General features: G+C 39.9%; 1 protein-coding gene across 3 annotated transcripts in view; it reads left to right on the top strand.

The window, feature by feature from the left end:
- tln1 (talin 1) overlaps positions 1–16953 on the top strand; it is a 68896-nt gene extending 51943 nt beyond the window's left edge. For all 3 annotated transcript variants that reach the window (XM_058412744.1, XM_058412745.1, XM_058412743.1), the window contains 21 exons: positions 49–189; positions 478–659; positions 947–1079; positions 1290–1391; positions 1540–1710; positions 2004–2249; positions 2408–2527; positions 2690–2836; positions 3015–3181; positions 3667–3850; positions 5550–5675; positions 6407–6523; positions 7079–7264; positions 7359–7466; positions 10019–10124; positions 10845–10969; positions 11518–11643; positions 11750–11812; positions 12269–12451; positions 14461–14586; positions 15497–16953. In XM_058412744.1, the coding sequence (XP_058268727.1) occupies positions 49–189; positions 478–659; positions 947–1079; positions 1290–1391; positions 1540–1710; positions 2004–2249; positions 2408–2527; positions 2690–2836; positions 3015–3181; positions 3667–3850; positions 5550–5675; positions 6407–6523; positions 7079–7264; positions 7359–7466; positions 10019–10124; positions 10845–10969; positions 11518–11643; positions 11750–11812; positions 12269–12451; positions 14461–14586; positions 15497–15631 (2994 nt within the window). In that variant the 3' untranslated portion in view covers positions 15632–16953. The remainder of the gene's footprint in view (positions 1–48; positions 190–477; positions 660–946; positions 1080–1289; positions 1392–1539; positions 1711–2003; positions 2250–2407; positions 2528–2689; positions 2837–3014; positions 3182–3666; positions 3851–5549; positions 5676–6406; positions 6524–7078; positions 7265–7358; positions 7467–10018; positions 10125–10844; positions 10970–11517; positions 11644–11749; positions 11813–12268; positions 12452–14460; positions 14587–15496) is intronic.
- The last annotated feature ends 712 nt before the right edge of the window (positions 16954–17665 follow it).

The raw sequence follows: 17665 nt of genomic DNA, 5'->3' as shown, positions 1-17665 counted from the left end.
AGCAATATTTTTACACTGGGTATAAGTGGATATGATATGTGTCCTCAGGCCCTGGATGGAGCCTTCAACCAGGAGAACAGACAGAAGTGCAAGGCTGCCACAGGGCCACTGATTGAGGCTGTGGATAATCTCACCGCCTTTGCTTCCAACCCAGAGTTTGCCAGTGTGCCTGCACAGATCAGCCCAGAGGTACCGTAACCTTTTATAGCATAAACATGGAGAAGTTTCTGGTGTATCTAATACAAGACAAGCTGAACAATTGTGCTATTAACTATCATTCATGAATGAATGTACATGCTCCTAATTGAGGTTCATCCTGTTGTTTTGAAAGATAAACAAGCTAATAGCATTAAGTAATCTTCTGAGTTTTGTGTAACATTAGGCTGGGCCCATTATTAGGCTAATTACTTTAGGTGGTAGCATAGATTAGCAAGAATATTTATTTGTGTGTGTGTGTGTTTTTGCACTTGAATGTAGGGTCTGGCTGCCATGGAGCCCATCGTGGCTGCAGCTAAAACTATGCTGGAGAGCTCAACAGGTCTGATCCAGACCGCACGCTCTCTAGCCGTGAACCCCAAAGACCCACCCAAGTGGTCAGTGCTAGCCGGCCACTCCCGGACCGTGTCCGACTCCATCAAGAAGCTCATAACCAACATGAGGTACTGCCGTGCTTTAAAGGCTAGCCAGTAACAGTGCTAAATTATAACTAGAGCAAATTTATTAATGTCCCCAAAACCGTGCTGTGTGTATGTTGTTTTCCTGTTAACTATAACAACATCCTGTTTGACCTTTTTCTTCAGCTTTTCTAACTTTGCTACTTCTCTTCTAGATTTTTAGCAGTGAGATATGTATGTTTTAGCGTGTTTTATTTTCCGCCCTCAGTCTTTACTACCTGTTTAGTGCTTCTGGATTTCAGTGCTAATGCCTGACTCTTTGTTGATTACAGAGATAAGGCTCCAGGTCAAAGAGAGTGTGACGAGGCCATTGAGGTTCTCAACAACTGCATCCGTGAAGTGGACCAGGCTTCTCTTGCTGCCATTAGCCAACAACTCACACCCAGAGATGACATCTCCCATGAGGTGTGTGTCATTTCTGCAGAGTACACACCCAGTACTTCAACAAAAAAAATCAACAAAAAAAAAAATCCTACAAGGCTCAAGCTTTGTTTTGGGAATTTCCAAAAGGAACTTCTCATAGTTTTTATACATGTTATCTGGGTTATAACAGTAGATTAATATCTATTGCAATTAGCAGTAATTTAGTAGAGAACATGTTGTTTGTTATCTCAGGCTCTGCATGAGCAGATGGCAGCCTCTGTCCAGGAGATTAGCCACCTAATCGACCCAGTGGCCATTGCAGCTCGTTCCGATGCCTCCCAGCTAGGGCATAAGGTATGATTCAACATGTAGCCTGTGATATGATATACACCTCCATTTTCTTTACTAATAACCCTTGCACTCTTCCTCCTTCCAATTGCAATGGTTTCTGTGTGGTGATAACATGGTTGTTCAAGGTTCTGGTTTTTCTTTGGTCTTTCAGGTTTCTCAGATGGCGAGCTACTTCGAGCCACTCATCATGGCAGCCATTGGCACTGCATCAAAAATCCTGAACAGCCAGCAGCAGATGAGCGTTCTGGACCAGACAAAGACTCTGGCAGAGTCTGCCTTACAAATGCTCTATACAGCCAAAGAAGCAGGCGGCAACCCTAAAGTGTGTTTTCTTTTTAAAGACTTCTCTTGTAAAATAACCCACATTTCTCTGAATCCTCCTGAACAACCTGTATAAGTCCTGCAGTTTGAATGTTTAGGGGTAAAGCTCTGTTTAGTGCAGAGAAGTAAATGGCTGCCCTGATTCCTGCAATGATCTGTATTGTAGTCCTTTTCCTATGTCACATAACCTATTCCTCTTCATAAAATCTCTTTAATATGCTTAAATCCCTGCTCCAGAACCATTAGTAAGACTCAGCAAGCTTTTAATTTTTTTCTCCTTGGTCTTGCTTCTAGGCGGCTCACACCCAGGAAGCCCTAGAAGAGTCTGTGCAGATGATGAAGGAGGCTGTTGATGACCTGGGAGGTACGATGGCTGAAACAGCCAGTGCAGCAGGAGCTGTAGGAGGCATGGTGAACTCCATCACTCAGGCCCTCAACAAATTGGAGGACCCTGGAGTAGAGCCTGAAGGAACCTTTGTGGATTACCAGACTACTATGGTGAAGACAGCCAAGGCTATTGCAGTCACTGTTCAGGAGATGGTATGCCCTTGGTTTTTTTTATATGTTCCTTCTGACTAATTCCATGTGATTTAGATGGAGTCTATGATATCAAGACATTGTTTTAAAAAATTATTTTTTAAAGTTTAAAGACTCCCTAAAAAGCCAGCATTTCTGGTGTTTATTTGCTGTCTCTCCAGGTCACTAAATCAAACACCAACCCTGATGAGCTGGGAGGCCTAGCCAATCAGTTGACCACCGAGTTTGGTGACTTGGCATCAGAGGCTAAATGTGCTGCCATCACTGCTGAGAACGATGAGGTAATGAGTAACACTGTATCTCTCCTAATGGTCACATTAGTATTTCTTCACTGTCTTCAGTGTATATTTTTGTGTGTCATAGTATCTGCAGTCTCACTCTTTTGCCTGCTGATATGTGTATATCTGTGTAATAAAGTCATGATCCTTCCTGTTCTCTTGTAGATTGGCTCTCACATTAAGAAGCAGGTAACAGAGCTAGGATACAGTTGCACTGGATTGGTCACCAAGGCAGGAGCTCTCCAGTGCAGTCCCAACGATTCAATCACCAAGAAGGAGCTCATTGATGCTGCCCGCAAAGTCTCTGAGAAAGTGAGTAAAGTCTTCCCTTACGGCTTCATACTTCATCAGATTGTATTAGTTGGCTGCCTCACAGAGTTGACCTGAAAGTGTTAATGCTTTATTGTAATATTAAATTGTGTAATTTGCATATATACCTCTTTGTTTATTCCAATTTCTCTCTCTCTCTCTCTCTCTCTCTCTGTCTCAGGTGTCTCATGTGTTGGCTGCGCTGCAGGCCGGTAATCGTGGTACCCAGGCTTGTATCACAGCTGCCAGTGCTGTGGCTGGCATTATTGCTGACCTTGACACCACCATCATGTTTGCTACAGCGGGTACACTTAACAGGGAGAATGCAGAAACCTTCGCTGATCACAGGTTTAAACTTTCATGAACTCCTAAAACATTTAATAATTCATAATAATATGCCACCTGAAGACTTGAACTGCATTGTCTATAAAACACTGACTGTTGTTAAGGCAGTCAGTAGGCCAACAGGCAGAAACTACACCCAACACACACCACCACCCACCTCAAACATACACACACTGATCATCATGAATTTAATGACTGCTTAAAAAAAATCATATGGCCTGGCACATTTTGTACATATCTTGTACATAAACATCACACTTTCACACCTGTGATGGTTTCATAAATCCATTAAAGATTACACATCATGGACAAAAATTGCTATAAGTATACTGCTACATTAAGATTGCTGTGTGCATGATGGTGTATGTTTGTCATCAGTTGCTACTCAGAGCTCAGATATAGCAATACTAATACTTGGGTCAATCTTAAAACAAAATTCAGTTCAAAGATTCCTTTGTTTTTTTGTTTGTTTGGTTTTGTCTGTCCAGAGAGAACATCCTGAAGACGGCTAAAGTTCTGGTAGAGGACACCAAGCTGCTGGTGTCTGGAGCAGGAGCCAGTCAGGAGAAGCTGGCGCAAGCTGCCCAGTCCTCAGTCAACACCATTACCAAACTGGCCGATGTGGTCAAGCTGGGAGCCGCCAGCCTTGGCTCCGAGGACCCCGAGACACAGGTACGACTGTCTTTTGTGTCTGTATAAAAAAAAAAATACATTTATTTATTTCTTTATATAGTTAACTCTTGCTTCATTGGAATCTTTAAAAATGATGGGGGAAAAGTCTTGGTGGAAAATTTGCTTAATCTCAGACTATGAAAGTGTACCTTTAATTGAAGGGAAGTTATTCTGAAGGAAAAAGAAAAAAGAACTTGTCAAAAATGTTTTTAACCAAACCATGCGGTGAGTGTATAAAAGCTTTTAAAATGTCAAACACATTTTGTATTTCTTTCATTTTTAGTAAACTAGTTAACCACAAAGACACATATTTTACACATATTAATCAAGATAGCTGCTGTATAAGCTCCTGTCTGTTTTTAATAAGCAGTGGGAAATATTCTTTTATTAAATGCTGATTTTTATTTTTATTTTTTTCTCCGCACATCTAAGCAAAATTTTTCTTAACGTCTGTATGTTCTTGATGCTGTCATTGAAACAAGTCACCATCCTTCTTAAAAGTCTGTCTTGGATACATCACTATGCAGACAGACTGTGTTGTTGTACTCAGTTCCTCTTTCTTTCTGTTTCCTACGTTTCGAACTGATCTCTTCTCGACAAACAAGACTCTTTTTTCTTCCTGTGGCTTTCCTGTTGGTCAGGATGTGGGTACTGCTTGTTTGTGTTTTCTCTGGTCATCAGGACATGTGTGTGTTTGTGTGTTTGTGTGTGTGTGTGTGTGTGTGTGTATTAATCTGTCCCACGGGAATGAAGAAAGACACGTGTTGGCCAGCATGGTTCTCTTTGTGGCCGTATATCTAGAACACAATCAGTGCACGCTGCATTTTGGCACACGATTCTGCTTCATCTTGTTCCTATGGCAGCATTCAGAAATTCCTGAAAAAAAAAAATAAAGATAGTATTTTAATGCAAGTGGCCACTGAGGCAACCGTATATAGTGATATATATATTTATCATATATATATATATATATATATATATATATATATATATATATATAATGTCAGGTTTTTATGTTTCTAATGAATGTCTGTATACAGCCCTGAATGCCACCTATGAAAGTCATTCAAGGTCTTTATTCATTCTGCGATTGGCTGTTCTTTAGGAAAGAGTTGTTTGGTATAAGAATGCTCAGACAGTGAGGCTCCTGCTCTGCTGCTGTTTAACATTAACTCAGTTGAACTAGGCTTATTCTTCACTACAGAAGCATTTATATCAAAGCCCTGCTCCCCTTATCATTAATCTCATATTGTAGTGTCTGGTGCACAATCCCATAAGAACATTATGTTTATGATTATGGTAATAATTCTTAGAAATTACTATATTACATTCTGTCAACTTCAAAACTTCATTTTTAGTCATTTTGTTTGTATATCATGAACCTTTCATCCTTGCCTTTAATATGTAAAGTCTACAGAATGTTATTAAAACTTAAAATACGTATATTTTCCATCAATAACTTTCATCAACATTTATTTGCTTGCTTTACTAGTACCCACATCACTACTCCAGGAGTTCCTTCATTTATTTGTTTTTCATTCGTGACTGCTGCTCATTTGATTGTGTTTATGTGCATATTGCAGTGTTGCAGTACACTACCACTTCAGTGTGAGTGAATGTGTGTTGGACGTCAGTAGATGTCAGTGTTGTTCTTCTCTCTGTGCTGTTCACAGTAACAAAGCTGTGCTCTCTGCTATAGGTGGTCCTGATCAACGCAGTCAAAGATGTGGCTAAAGCTCTGGGTGACCTCATAAGAACCACCAAGGCAGCAGCCGGCAAGCCCCATGATGACCCGGCCATGCTCCAGCTGAAGAGCTCTGCTAAGGTCGTTCAGTTATGCTAAATCACTAGTCAGCACAGAAGAGAACAGTACATATAGAATGTAGAATAGAACATGTAGAATAGAACAGAAATCTGTGTCTAGATATAGATTGTTGCAGAGTAAGCAGGACATGACCATGAGGAGGAGAACAGAGTAAAGAAGCAAAACAAAAAAAGCCCTTGCTCTTCTGTGTGACAGCAGCTAGCCACCAAAACCTGAAATTAGTTTTTAGATGCAAACTTGTCACATTATGTGTTTGCTGCAAACAACGTTTAACAGTGAAAATAGACATCTACAGACACATAGACTATATTGTTCAGAGAAGCATGCAGTTTCCTATTGAATTGGATTTGCATTTCTTAATTTTTCCTTAATGGTTGTTAATAACTGTACTAGTGTTCAACACTAGAGGTCATTTAGGCGCGCACACACACACACACACACACATACAAATGTCCCCTCCCAGGATTACAGGGTAGTGAGCAATCCACAATCCCCTGTGGTTAGTGATCTGATCATGGTGAATGAGATCATCTTCAAAGATTGTGAACTTAAATAATACATTAAATTAAAATAGGCCAGTTAAATACCAGTGATACTACTGAAATATATTCAGTATGATGCTCTGTTTTTATGCGTTTCTGTTTACACTCCTTATCTTCTGATTGCATCCTATATGTTTGTATTACATGGAGACTTGCTTCACACTAAATTGCAGTGCTGGTTGTCATTAGGTGATGGTTACGAATGTCACGTCCCTGCTGAAGACGGTGAAGGCTGTGGAGGACGAGGCTACTAAAGGCACACGGGCACTGGAGGCCACCATTGAGCACATCAAACAGGAGCTGGCTGTGAGGAACTTCTTCACTTCATCATCTCACTCATTTAAGCTCAGGCTAAAACAATAAACTGACCAGTGATTGGCCGTGACAGCTGTGATCTGATGGCTATTGATGAAGTTTGAATACTCATGATATCACAGCAATCCTTGGCCAGCATGAGAGAGCATAAATAGCCATGATCTCTGAGTGGGAGCTGTAGGGTTCATCTTTCCTTTGTTTGTCAGACTGCTGCTACCCAGTTGTAGTGTTCTGTTATGTAAAGAGAAGAGGGCCATTAGTGCTTAAAAAGTAGGGCATCTATTTATCATGCCACTGTGAATGAGCTGTTACTATAAAAAAAGATAAAATATTAGAACAAGTACATTATTACACCATTGTCTGGGCTGTTGTTGTATATAATTGATGATGACCTCCAGATCAGTCAGATTCGAGCATTTAGCAGAGCTGTGGAAAGATACCGAGATGTTGGCATTGAAAACAACACAATTACACTGAATACCTCATCAGGATTTAGAGGGTCTGTGGTTATGGTTTATAAGCGTCCAGTATCATGTGGTCTTTTAGGTGTTCAGCAGTCCAGATCCTCCTCCAAAGACAGCTACTCCCGAGGAGTTCATCCGCATGACCAAAGGCATCACGCAGGCCACTGCCAAAGCTGTGGCTGCTGGAAACTCATGTCGCCAGGAGGACATCATCGCTACTGCCAACCTGAGCAGAAGAGCCATAGCCGAAATGCTGCACTCATGCAAGGTAACACAAATTCTTACAGCCCATAATTTTCAGCTTGATGTTTTTGTTCTGTTTATTTTATTCATTTGTTTTGTTATATACTTTCTACTTATAGCAAGCGGCTTACCACCCAGAGGTAAACCCAGAGGTGCAGACTCGTGCCCTGCGCTTCGGAAAGGAGTGTGCCAATGGCTACCTGGGTCTCCTGGAGCATGTGCTTGTGGTAAGTTAGTGCCCCTTATTGGCCAGAGTGTTTATAGCTTCTGCAATCAGGGAGATCCTCTTACTCTTTTACACACACACATACACACACACAAGACTTCAGGGTGTGTCATTAGAGGCATACTTAGTGTCATTTACCATTGAGCTGCTTGTTATTTTGCTGTAGCACTCTGGCAGCAGTGGGACAAAATCCTCCGGTCACTTCTCACAGTGGTCTGCACAATCAATTCCTGTATTGCTTTTTCATTATCATCAATTTTACAGGGTATTCACACTTGGTTGTATACTCAAGTTTGAACCTAGGTTTAATTCTAGGCTTTTTTTGAATAGGGGCTCACTATTACAGGCTTGCTGTTAAACAGATGAAAATCTTCATTAAAATCTACAGTAATATTGTCCTTTATGATGTTTATTTAATTTATTCCATGAATGTTTCTTTTTCTGGTAGGATCTTGCCAGTAGGTTAGGTAAAGCCTTTCATTAGAGGCCATTTTACTGAAAAGGCACTTAGCTACAGATTACATACAGTCGTTCTCCACCATTCTGAATCTAAAGTCAGGGAGTTATGAACATTTAGCCGTTCAGCCATCCTGTTATTGAACACTGGGCCCCAGGAGCTGATTGCTGAAGTCCAAAGCACAGTTTTTTTGGTAGAGCAGACATGTTTTGGACCGTTTGGACCTGTTTAAAAACAGCTTTCACACTTAATCAGGTGTGCCATAATCCATATTGAAATGGCCTAGGGGGAAAATGACCCTGTGAAAAGGCCCTTACTGTCAGCACACAAGGAAAAGCTAGAAGTGTTTTGCTAAGTGCTCTCTATCCGTTTTCCTGTGTAGATTAACCTCTGCTACTAGACAAGCTGTTAAACATTTAATCCAGTACAATTTTTTGTGGCACATTAGCACATATACTGCCTTTGCATATAGTATCATCCTGACCCTTTTAATCTCTTTTTTCTGTTTTACTGGTGTGTGTGTTTGTGTGTGTGTGTGTGTTTGTGTGTGTGTGTTTGTGTGTGTGTGTTTGTTTGTGTGTGTTTGTTTGTGTGTGTGTGTGTGTGTGTGTGTGTGTTCACTGTGGTAGCCGGTAAGTAGAAGCTGACTGATCTGCACGAGTGTGTGCCCCTCTCTGTGTGTATCCAAATAGATTAACAGCCTTTGACCCCAAGAGATATTCTTATCCACTCACACATGGCTCAAGATTTTGAGAGTATTGCTATTTTAAAACAAACTAAATGTTTGTTTTCTACAGAACAGCATGCATGACTGAGGAGGGAGTTGATGTGCTGTCATTTGAGTGTTATACCTATCTTCATTATCCAGAGAAATATGCTGATGTAGGGTCAGTTAGTAATAACAGCTGATGATAAATGCTAATAAACACAATGAAAGAATGTGAAAATGAAGCTAATGTTAGATCTGTAGTTTTAATATCTAATACTGAAACTGTCCACCTGTGTTAAAAATCTCTGTAATCTGTTAAAAAGGTAAAAAGCATAACATCATGATTGGGTAATCCTGCATTATGTTTTTTAAACTTCATATTAATACTTTTTTTAAATATTTAATACTATATTTAGTCAAAGATGTATATATGTAATGGAATGTAGGTATTACCGTATTAAAAGACAAGCCCCTTTTCTGTGTGTTAGCTACAGATCATAGTGTGTGGTGTTACACATGCAGTGGATTATTTAGTTAAAAAATTACTTGCATGGATTCAGTGTGTATTTATAACATTAACCATGCTCCTGAACATGTGCTGAAATGTCATGAGTACATTAATGTCATGAATACATTAGAAACCATTCTCAAGCTCAGACAGCTGAACATTTTAATCTATAATGTTAAAAATTTGTGTGTGTGTGTAATGGTACCTCTACTATCAGGTAAAATATGTGTATGTGCTTTAGAGAGTGAGTGTTATTCTTTGGTGGGTGTGTGTGTGTGTGTGTGTGTGTGTATGAATGTGCATTGTTGGGGCTGAGGCTTTTCTTAGTGCTGTATTTGAATGGGCAGAGAGCGACATGCCTGCCAGCCCTCATAGTCGCCAAACTAATGACAAACACCTGTTATACACTCACCAGCACAAATCTCAAGGATACTCAGAGGACATTCTCTCTAACACACAGATAGACAGGCACTCACACACACAGAGGAACTCTGTAGTATATTGTGAAGTCATTATGAGCATGATGATATATATAGGTGTTTGACTACTGGTTGTCAGTTTGAATCCCAGATCCATTAATCTGCCACTGCTGGGCCCTTGAGCAAGGCCCTCAACCCTCAACTGCTCAGTTGTATAAAAATGAGATAAAATGTGTGTCTGCCAAATGCCAGAATTGTAAATGCTTATGATGATTTAACTTTGAGTTCCTTGTGTCAAGTTGGTCAGAGTTTCAGATCAGATGGACAGCCCCTATAAGAGAGAAAGTCATATACTGCATTACTAATCATTATGATGCTGGTTTCTTTTTGCCTGTGATTCTCCTCTAAAGCACTATGTTTTGTGTGTTTCCTTACCTGTTTTTTTTTTTTATTTCTCTAGATTATCCAAAAGCCCACTCACGATCTGAAGCAGCAGCTGGCAACCTTCTCCAAGCGGGTGGCTGGCTCCGTCACTGAGCTCATCCAGGCAGCTGAAGCCATGAAAGGTGCTGATACAAAAACATGTCTGTACCAAAATGGCGTGCACACCCAGGCTTACACGGTGTTATCTCTCACGCCCACAGCCAGGTTTTACACAAGGCTAGCTGTGATGGTTCCTGTCATACATCATATATCATATGTGGGATTTTGTTATTACCTTAGCAAAGCAACATGCATTCCTCTAAACACTGACAGGGCAGTATGGCATGTTTAAGGGAATATAGTGGAATTACACCCAAGTTCATGTGTTGGAAGAGTTCGCTCAAATCAAAACAACACTGCTTTCCTTCCGTGCTGTTAGTTGGTCCTGACTCTGGTTCACACATTAAACACTCTAACTGCTACTGATTCCTCTATTGTCTTTTAACCTGTCATTTCTAAACTTTATATCAGATATTAAAAAAAAAAATCATGAGAAGGGAGGTTATGATGGGACACCAAGTAGTTCAGCAGTCACAGTAAAAGTTAATGAACATAAAACCAGCACAAAATCTTGCGCTGTATGTGAATCTATATGAACCCTTCCTGTCTGTAGTTATCTAAACTGTATTCTTTCTTGTTAGACTTCATCCCCCAAACTCAGACATTTATAATACTCTAATATTATTATATTAAAATTAATTAATAATATTAAAATTGGGTACCTGACATATTTGCCAACTGCTAAACTAATTCCATATTCCATTACTTTCCTAATCTCCTGCTTTTCTGTTTATATCTGGCAGGCACTGAATGGGTAGACCCCGAGGATCCCACCGTCATTGCAGAGAACGAGCTGCTCGGCGCAGCGGCCGCCATCGAAGCCGCCGCCAAGAAACTGGAGCAGCTGAAGCCGCGAGCCAAGCCGAAGGTGAGAGGGCTTTTTCCACCACCTTCAGCTTTGTCACACCCAAGCCAGCCGACTGCTACAGGCTTAACTGTTCTATAGTTGGATTTCAGCCTTGGAATGTTTTACCACATTTAATTGTATTCTTACTGTGGGTGTGATTGAAGTATGATGTCCAGGGGAAATGTCTAATACCACATTATTAGTTAATTATAATTATTCTACATTAGCTATGTTGATAGAATGGCAGGTTGAAACTTGCTCTGATATTGTTGATGCTTTTTGCTGAACATCTGACTTCAACTTTCTCGGAATCAACATGCCCACTTGTTCTTGTTTGCTTCAAACAGTTTGCCCTGGGAAGAAAGGTAAACCTGAAACTGTGTGAAATCTAAAAATCGGGGTTCACAGCTCGATTTTTCATGTGCAGCATGCTATGAATCATTTTCGCCACCAGACCATGAACCCAGATGCCATTGTGCCATTTTTCATCCAGCATGCTTGGAAAAATGCAGGAGTATCCCTGCAGTGTGACAGAAATGATGGTAGTATTTACTTGTGTTTTTGAACAGGAGGCTGATGAGAGCCTGAACTTTGAGGAGCAGATTCTGGAGGCAGCCAAGTCCATTGCTGCGGCCACTAGTGCGCTGGTGAAGGCGGCATCTGCTGCACAGAGAGAGCTGGTGGCCCAGGGCAAGGTGAGAGCACCGCTCATGTACTGAGACCTTGAATTACAGTTTTAATTAAAAAAAGATTTGCTTATAACATTTGCTTATAACGTGTGTGTTTGCATCCTCTGCCCAGGTCGGCGCCATCCCAGCAAATGCGGTTGATGATGGACAGTGGTCTCAGGGTCTCATTTCAGCTGTAAGTACTGTTTAGAGTGGATAAATATTTCTCACATACTGTAAGAGCCATCAGTTCCAGATTTGGCAGGTGGTTTTTGAAAGCCCTTTAACGCAGACAGTAGCATGTCTACGTAACTGGAAACTTGGACAAACTTGTTGTATATTTGTAAAGGTCACGTCATAATAAAAGCCATCACACAGTCAGCACTTACGCTTAATGTAACCTGTTTGTCACTCAAACCTTGTATTAATCCATATTTTGTGTTCTGTGTTTAATTTGTAAACAGATTCTTCTCACTTAATTTCTGACTTGATGTGGTCTCTAAATTTTTAGACACTTTTTGATGACCAAGAAATCCTGCTCTTATGAATATTCAGATTGCAAAGTCCAGTTTTACCTGATATATTCACAGTAGAAAGATAAGTGAGAGTTAAAAGAATGTCTAAACTTGCTGCTTATTTTTTTTCCTTCCAGGCTCGCATGGTGGCTGCAGCAACCAACAACCTGTGTGAGGCAGCGAACTCTGCAGTACAGGGCCATGCTAGTGAGGAGAAGCTCATTTCTTCAGCCAAACAGGTGGCTGCCTCCACAGCTCAGCTGCTTGTGGCCTGCAAGGTCAAGGCTGACCAGGACTCACAAACCATGAAGAGACTGCAGGTCAGTTGGGGATGTGGGTAAAGGTGAATGAGTTGAGAGTGCGAACAGAGGAGCAATAAGTTGGAACACTCAGGCAGGCCTGAAAAAGCCAAAGACTTTTAAAATCTTGCATAATACACATTGTTCTCTTTTCCCCCTCTTATATTCCTCTTTTGTCATTCCTGTCTGTGTGTCACATGCTTCTGCTAGATTTCTGATGCACTGATATCAACATTTGCTTAGTGGGGAAGGCTCATAGCTTTTTTTCTTCATCTACACAATAGTGTGTGCGGTGCTAGAGGTGTATCTAGAGCCTGAAATAGTCCCTGGTTTTACCCTCTAGGCTTAACACGACATTTCCATCCATGTCCAACTGTTCTATTGAGCTTAGATCATTCTATGTTTAGCTCCATTATACACATCCTGTGGTCAGTTCTTTTTATCTGGGATGCATCAGCATGGCTTAGCTAGCAGCTTTGTACTATTTTTTTTTTTTAATTATTCTTTTGATTAGATTAAGTGCTTTTCATTTGATTTTTTTTGCCTTTTTAATCAGATTTCATTACTAGTGTATGGACAGTCACTCTCATATTGCATTGATATGAGTGACCGTATGTTTATGTAGTGTAACTACACAGTTGCCTATTTTTGTCTTGAGCATTCATGCGATCATAAACTTTTCCTCAATTAATTATCACTTGTATTAATGGCAATCCTGTGGGGAGTCTGCAGAGAGCCTCAACCATTTAAGATTGTGGCACGTCTGTGGCATCTCCAGTTCTCCCATTCAATCAGCAGAGTCTTAGCCCTTCTGAATCTGCAGCAGCAGCTGTACCCTGCTCATGTGTGTGGATTTCTTCAGCCACGTTATTCCACACTGAGACTGTTAGTGCTGATCATTAAGTGCCTTCAGTTGACTCCTGCTTTGCCCTTTAGCATTGCAGATGCATCAAGATGTTTATTATAGGAATAATTTTTACACGTGTAATGAATATCAGAGTTTAATGTGTATTAAGTGCCATTAATAAAGCTTTTTATTTGGTTTTAGAGCATCACAAATTGAAGGGACTTCAGAAACTTGTTTAACAGAACTCTTGCTTTATTAAGGCATGTCTTGTTTTATTAGCATTTCATCATACCTTACAGAGATAATGTAAATAGAAACTAGAGTGAATAAACAGAAGGTTGAGATTGTTGTGGCAGAAGGTTAAAAAGTTATGGTTAAAAATGACCTACACACTTCTGTGAAGAGGTCAAAAGGAAGCACCGAGAACTTAAGAATACTTGCTGTTTACCTTTTTAAATGAATGTTAGTATTTATACCAGTCTGTCTACTGACCGCGCTGTACCCAGGCAACAAAAGTGAGAGTATTCTCATGTTCTGGACAGTCTAATGCTAGTATTGGGTAAGAGGACAAATTTAAAGCCCTGACACTTGCACAGGCTAAGCAGTGAATCTCTTCCAGTAGCCAGCAGGAAATCTTTTGCTGTCACTGCCTCAAAAGGCAAAACGAGAAAAAAAATGTTTGTGGAATAGCTGCCAGAGGAGTCACTTAGACGTGTGTTTTGTTTCGAGTGAATCATCGGCAAACTACTTATTCACTCTGCATTGCCTTTTAAAGACATCTTTGGAGCAGTGTTATGGTGTACCATGGTCTTTTCAGGAGGTCTGCATTTCTCCATCATGCATGTGTGAGGGTGTATGATCTGCTAAGAGAGTGATTAGATTTTTAAGGTTTCTCAATTTTGGATAACACGTGTGATCTTTGGTTAGCTTAGGGATTTAGACCTATGACTTTTACATATGTTTTTCATGTCAAAATAAATATAATTAACAAAGCATGAAGAACATCCTTTTACTCACCAGTGATGTGTTTATCATAACGTGTAAGAAACATTGACATGGTAGAACTTTATTCTGTGTCTAACAGATTGGACAGAAGATTGTAGAGAGTTCTGCATTACAGTTAATTAATTAATAACATGCCACAAAAGTTTTAAAACAATCTTGCTGCTTTCTGCTTCTCCAGGCTGCTGGCAACGCTGTTAAGAAGGCTTCAGATAATCTAGTGAAGGCAGCTCAGAAGGCTGCTTTCGATGCCCAGGATGATCAGGCTGTCATGGTCAAGAGCAAGATGGTGGGCGGCATCGCTCAGGTAAGACGGAGAGAGTCAACAGCATGCACTCGACCTGAGCTGTGCCCTTACTTACTAATGTTATAAACATGTAAATGTGTGTGTAACCTGCGTGTGTAGGTTTAAGAGATTGGAGTGACTTTTTATTTTTGCTGCCAGTTTTAAGTAGATTATCAACACAATTATCACGTTTTTGCCTCAGGTTCTAGAGGAATATAATCCACACAAATGCAGCACCTGCAAATCCAAGCGTTTTTACCAGCAGGAATATTTTCGAGAGAAATCAGGGATCTAACAGGTTCTGCCCCAGCATCCTAAAATAGGATAATGCCCATAGTGGTGGATGTCATCATTTGTGTCGACCCAGACTGTCCACTGATGGGCTACATCGGTGAACAGTCATTGCTTTTCCTGTTATAAACAAATCCCAAATGGTTTCAGGAATTGTGGAATTGTGATCCTTTTTTTCACCATCACCATTCAACATCATTACTTTTGTTTACATTAGGAAATATTAAACTAGACCACTTAATATTTTACTAATCAACATCCGGCTCACGTAGTTTTGTGCATCTCCTGATGGCACGAACATGCAAGAGTCCTTTTTGAAGCAACAGTGGTTTCATTGTGTGTGTGTTTAAAATTAGCAGTGACACACACACACACACACTCTGAAACAACAGAGATTTATTAAGCTTGATTACTTACACATGTGGCTATGACCTGCTTAATGACATTTGATTAATTTAACTGTGCTGTGTTAATATTTTATGCATAAAAACTATTTAAAACTTTGGCTACTTAAATTGATAAATTGGGATTATTTTGTAATCATGTCATATCCAATTAGATAGCCACGATGGGATTAATACAGTGACACATGTCATGTTTATGTATTCATGGATGTGTGTGTGTGTGTGTGTCTCTACAGATCATTGCTGCTCAGGAGGAGATGTTAAGGAAGGAGAGGGAGCTGGATGAAGCCAGGAGGAAGCTAGCCCAGATCCGACAGCAGCAGTATAAGTTCCTGCCCTCAGAGCTGAGGGAGGACGGCCATGAGCAGTGAGAAGCTCCTCACACACCCTCAGAAACGCCACTCAGGGCTGCGAGTCCTGAGAGCTTCATCTATCCAAGTGTTTAGCTACGATCGCAGGCTTGCAGGCTTGCTGGGTCAAAATCCAGGCTAAATAATTAAAGCGATGCAGTGGGTAAAAAGTGAACAAATGTATCAGGATATCTATTTTAAGTTGTTTATTTCTTTATTTGTCTTTATTTTTTTCTGAGCATCACCATGCCACCGGTTTCTTTTCGGCTTTTTCTTTTCGTTTCGTTTTTTGCACACCGTATGCAAGTAACTGCGCTTTTAATAGAGCAATATGATTAGTGTAGTAGTAGATTATTTAGATTTAGTTTGATGTACCTAAAATGCATGGGTCTTCACTTGTTTTTACTGATCCAAATTCACTTCACAGGCCTTGGGCTGTGTTGAACTGTAGTGTTTTCTAAGAGCTGAATGATTAGATGTGAGCAGGCGAATGGCTTCTTGGTCACTGGTCATTATGTGGATATATATATTAGGGTCTGTCAGATGACCAAAGCGTGTGGTAAGAGATATTTTCACATCTTCTGTGAGTTATATGGGGTGGGGTGGGGGGTGTTTGTGACATTTAGTCATTTTTCCAAAGATGATGCGTTTTGGTGATGAAGACCTTCTCCTGGTAATCTAAATCAGGAACAGTTGAGTGCATATTTGTGCCAATTGGACCAGCAGTGCAATGATTAACCTTGCGTTGAAACAATTCAGAGAGAAAACATATCATTTTTTAAAAAAAGAAACGAATAATAAAGCTATGAAAATGTTACAAATGCTATCTTCTATTAAATTTATGTTCATACACGTTTGTCAGTGTTTTGTTGTTTGTAAGAACAGTTACACCTTCTGGTAATTCTGTCAAACTTCTGTCTGTTATGGAGTATAAAAGCCATATTTTTCTTTCTCTTTTTTTTCCTTTTTGTCAAATCATGAATTATTGGTCGCTATATGGTGCTATAAATGGATTCCCTTTTTAATAATATTGACATTAACTGATTGTCAAGCGCCAAAGTGTCTGTGGTCTAAATGTTTATTCAGATGACTTTCACAGAACAGGAATAATTTGAAAATAGTCTATGAAATAAAATCCTTATCAGTGTTTGGTATTTAGAGAAATAACTCAGAAATTGAAATGGCCATGTTTGATCAAAACAGTTCTATTGCATTCAGTGTGTTGAAAAGTGCCTGCATATGTTTTTATAAGTGTGTATGCATAACTGTTAACGTTTTCCAATTTTATGTGCACTTCATTGTCTAACTTAACAAAATCATATAAATTCACTCTTCTAAGGACATTGTGTGCTTTTGCTGCGTGTGTTTGTCTTTTTTCCATTTAAGTAAAACTACATTTAGAATATTTTATGCTGTTGCAGTACGATTTCCCTTCAGTGGAACTCAAACCTATTTCAACATGACGATACCCCTGCGCACAAACATAGGTCCATGACCTCCTGGTTGGCCGAGGTTTATTATATGAGAGAGAGAGAGAGAGAGAGAGTTTATTGTCATTGTGGTGATACAATGAAATTTGTTTGGTAGATCTCAGAGATCAGCAGCAAAAGAAAATATAAAAATTACACAACAGAATAAACAAAGGATAAATGCACTAAAATATAACAATATATACAGCAGAACACACTGATCAGGCATAACATTATGACCACCTGCCTAATATTCTGTTGGTCCCCCTTTTGCTGCCAAAACAGCCCTGACCCGTCCTGCACTGCGTATTCTGACCCCTTTCTATCAGAACCAGCATTAACTTCTTCAGCAGTTTGACCAACAGTAGCTGAGCCTTAAATTTCGATTTTAAAAAGTTTGATCTGGATAATAAATTATTTGTCTCCATCATAATTTTCTAATGGACAGATTGTCTCTCTCTCTGTCTCTCTCTTGTCTGTCTGTCTGTCTGTCCCTCTCCTTATCTCTCTCTCTCTCACACACACACACACACAAACCTTGCCGATCATTTTAACACCTACCCAATATCCCACATATTTCAGTTGT

This window comes from Hemibagrus wyckioides, linkage group LG16 (assembly GCF_019097595.1).
Source record: "Hemibagrus wyckioides isolate EC202008001 linkage group LG16, SWU_Hwy_1.0, whole genome shotgun sequence".
Taxonomy (NCBI): domain Eukaryota; kingdom Metazoa; phylum Chordata; class Actinopteri; order Siluriformes; family Bagridae; genus Hemibagrus; species Hemibagrus wyckioides.
Note: the sequence above shows the minus strand (reverse complement) of the source record. Positions and strands in the feature narration are given on the sequence as shown.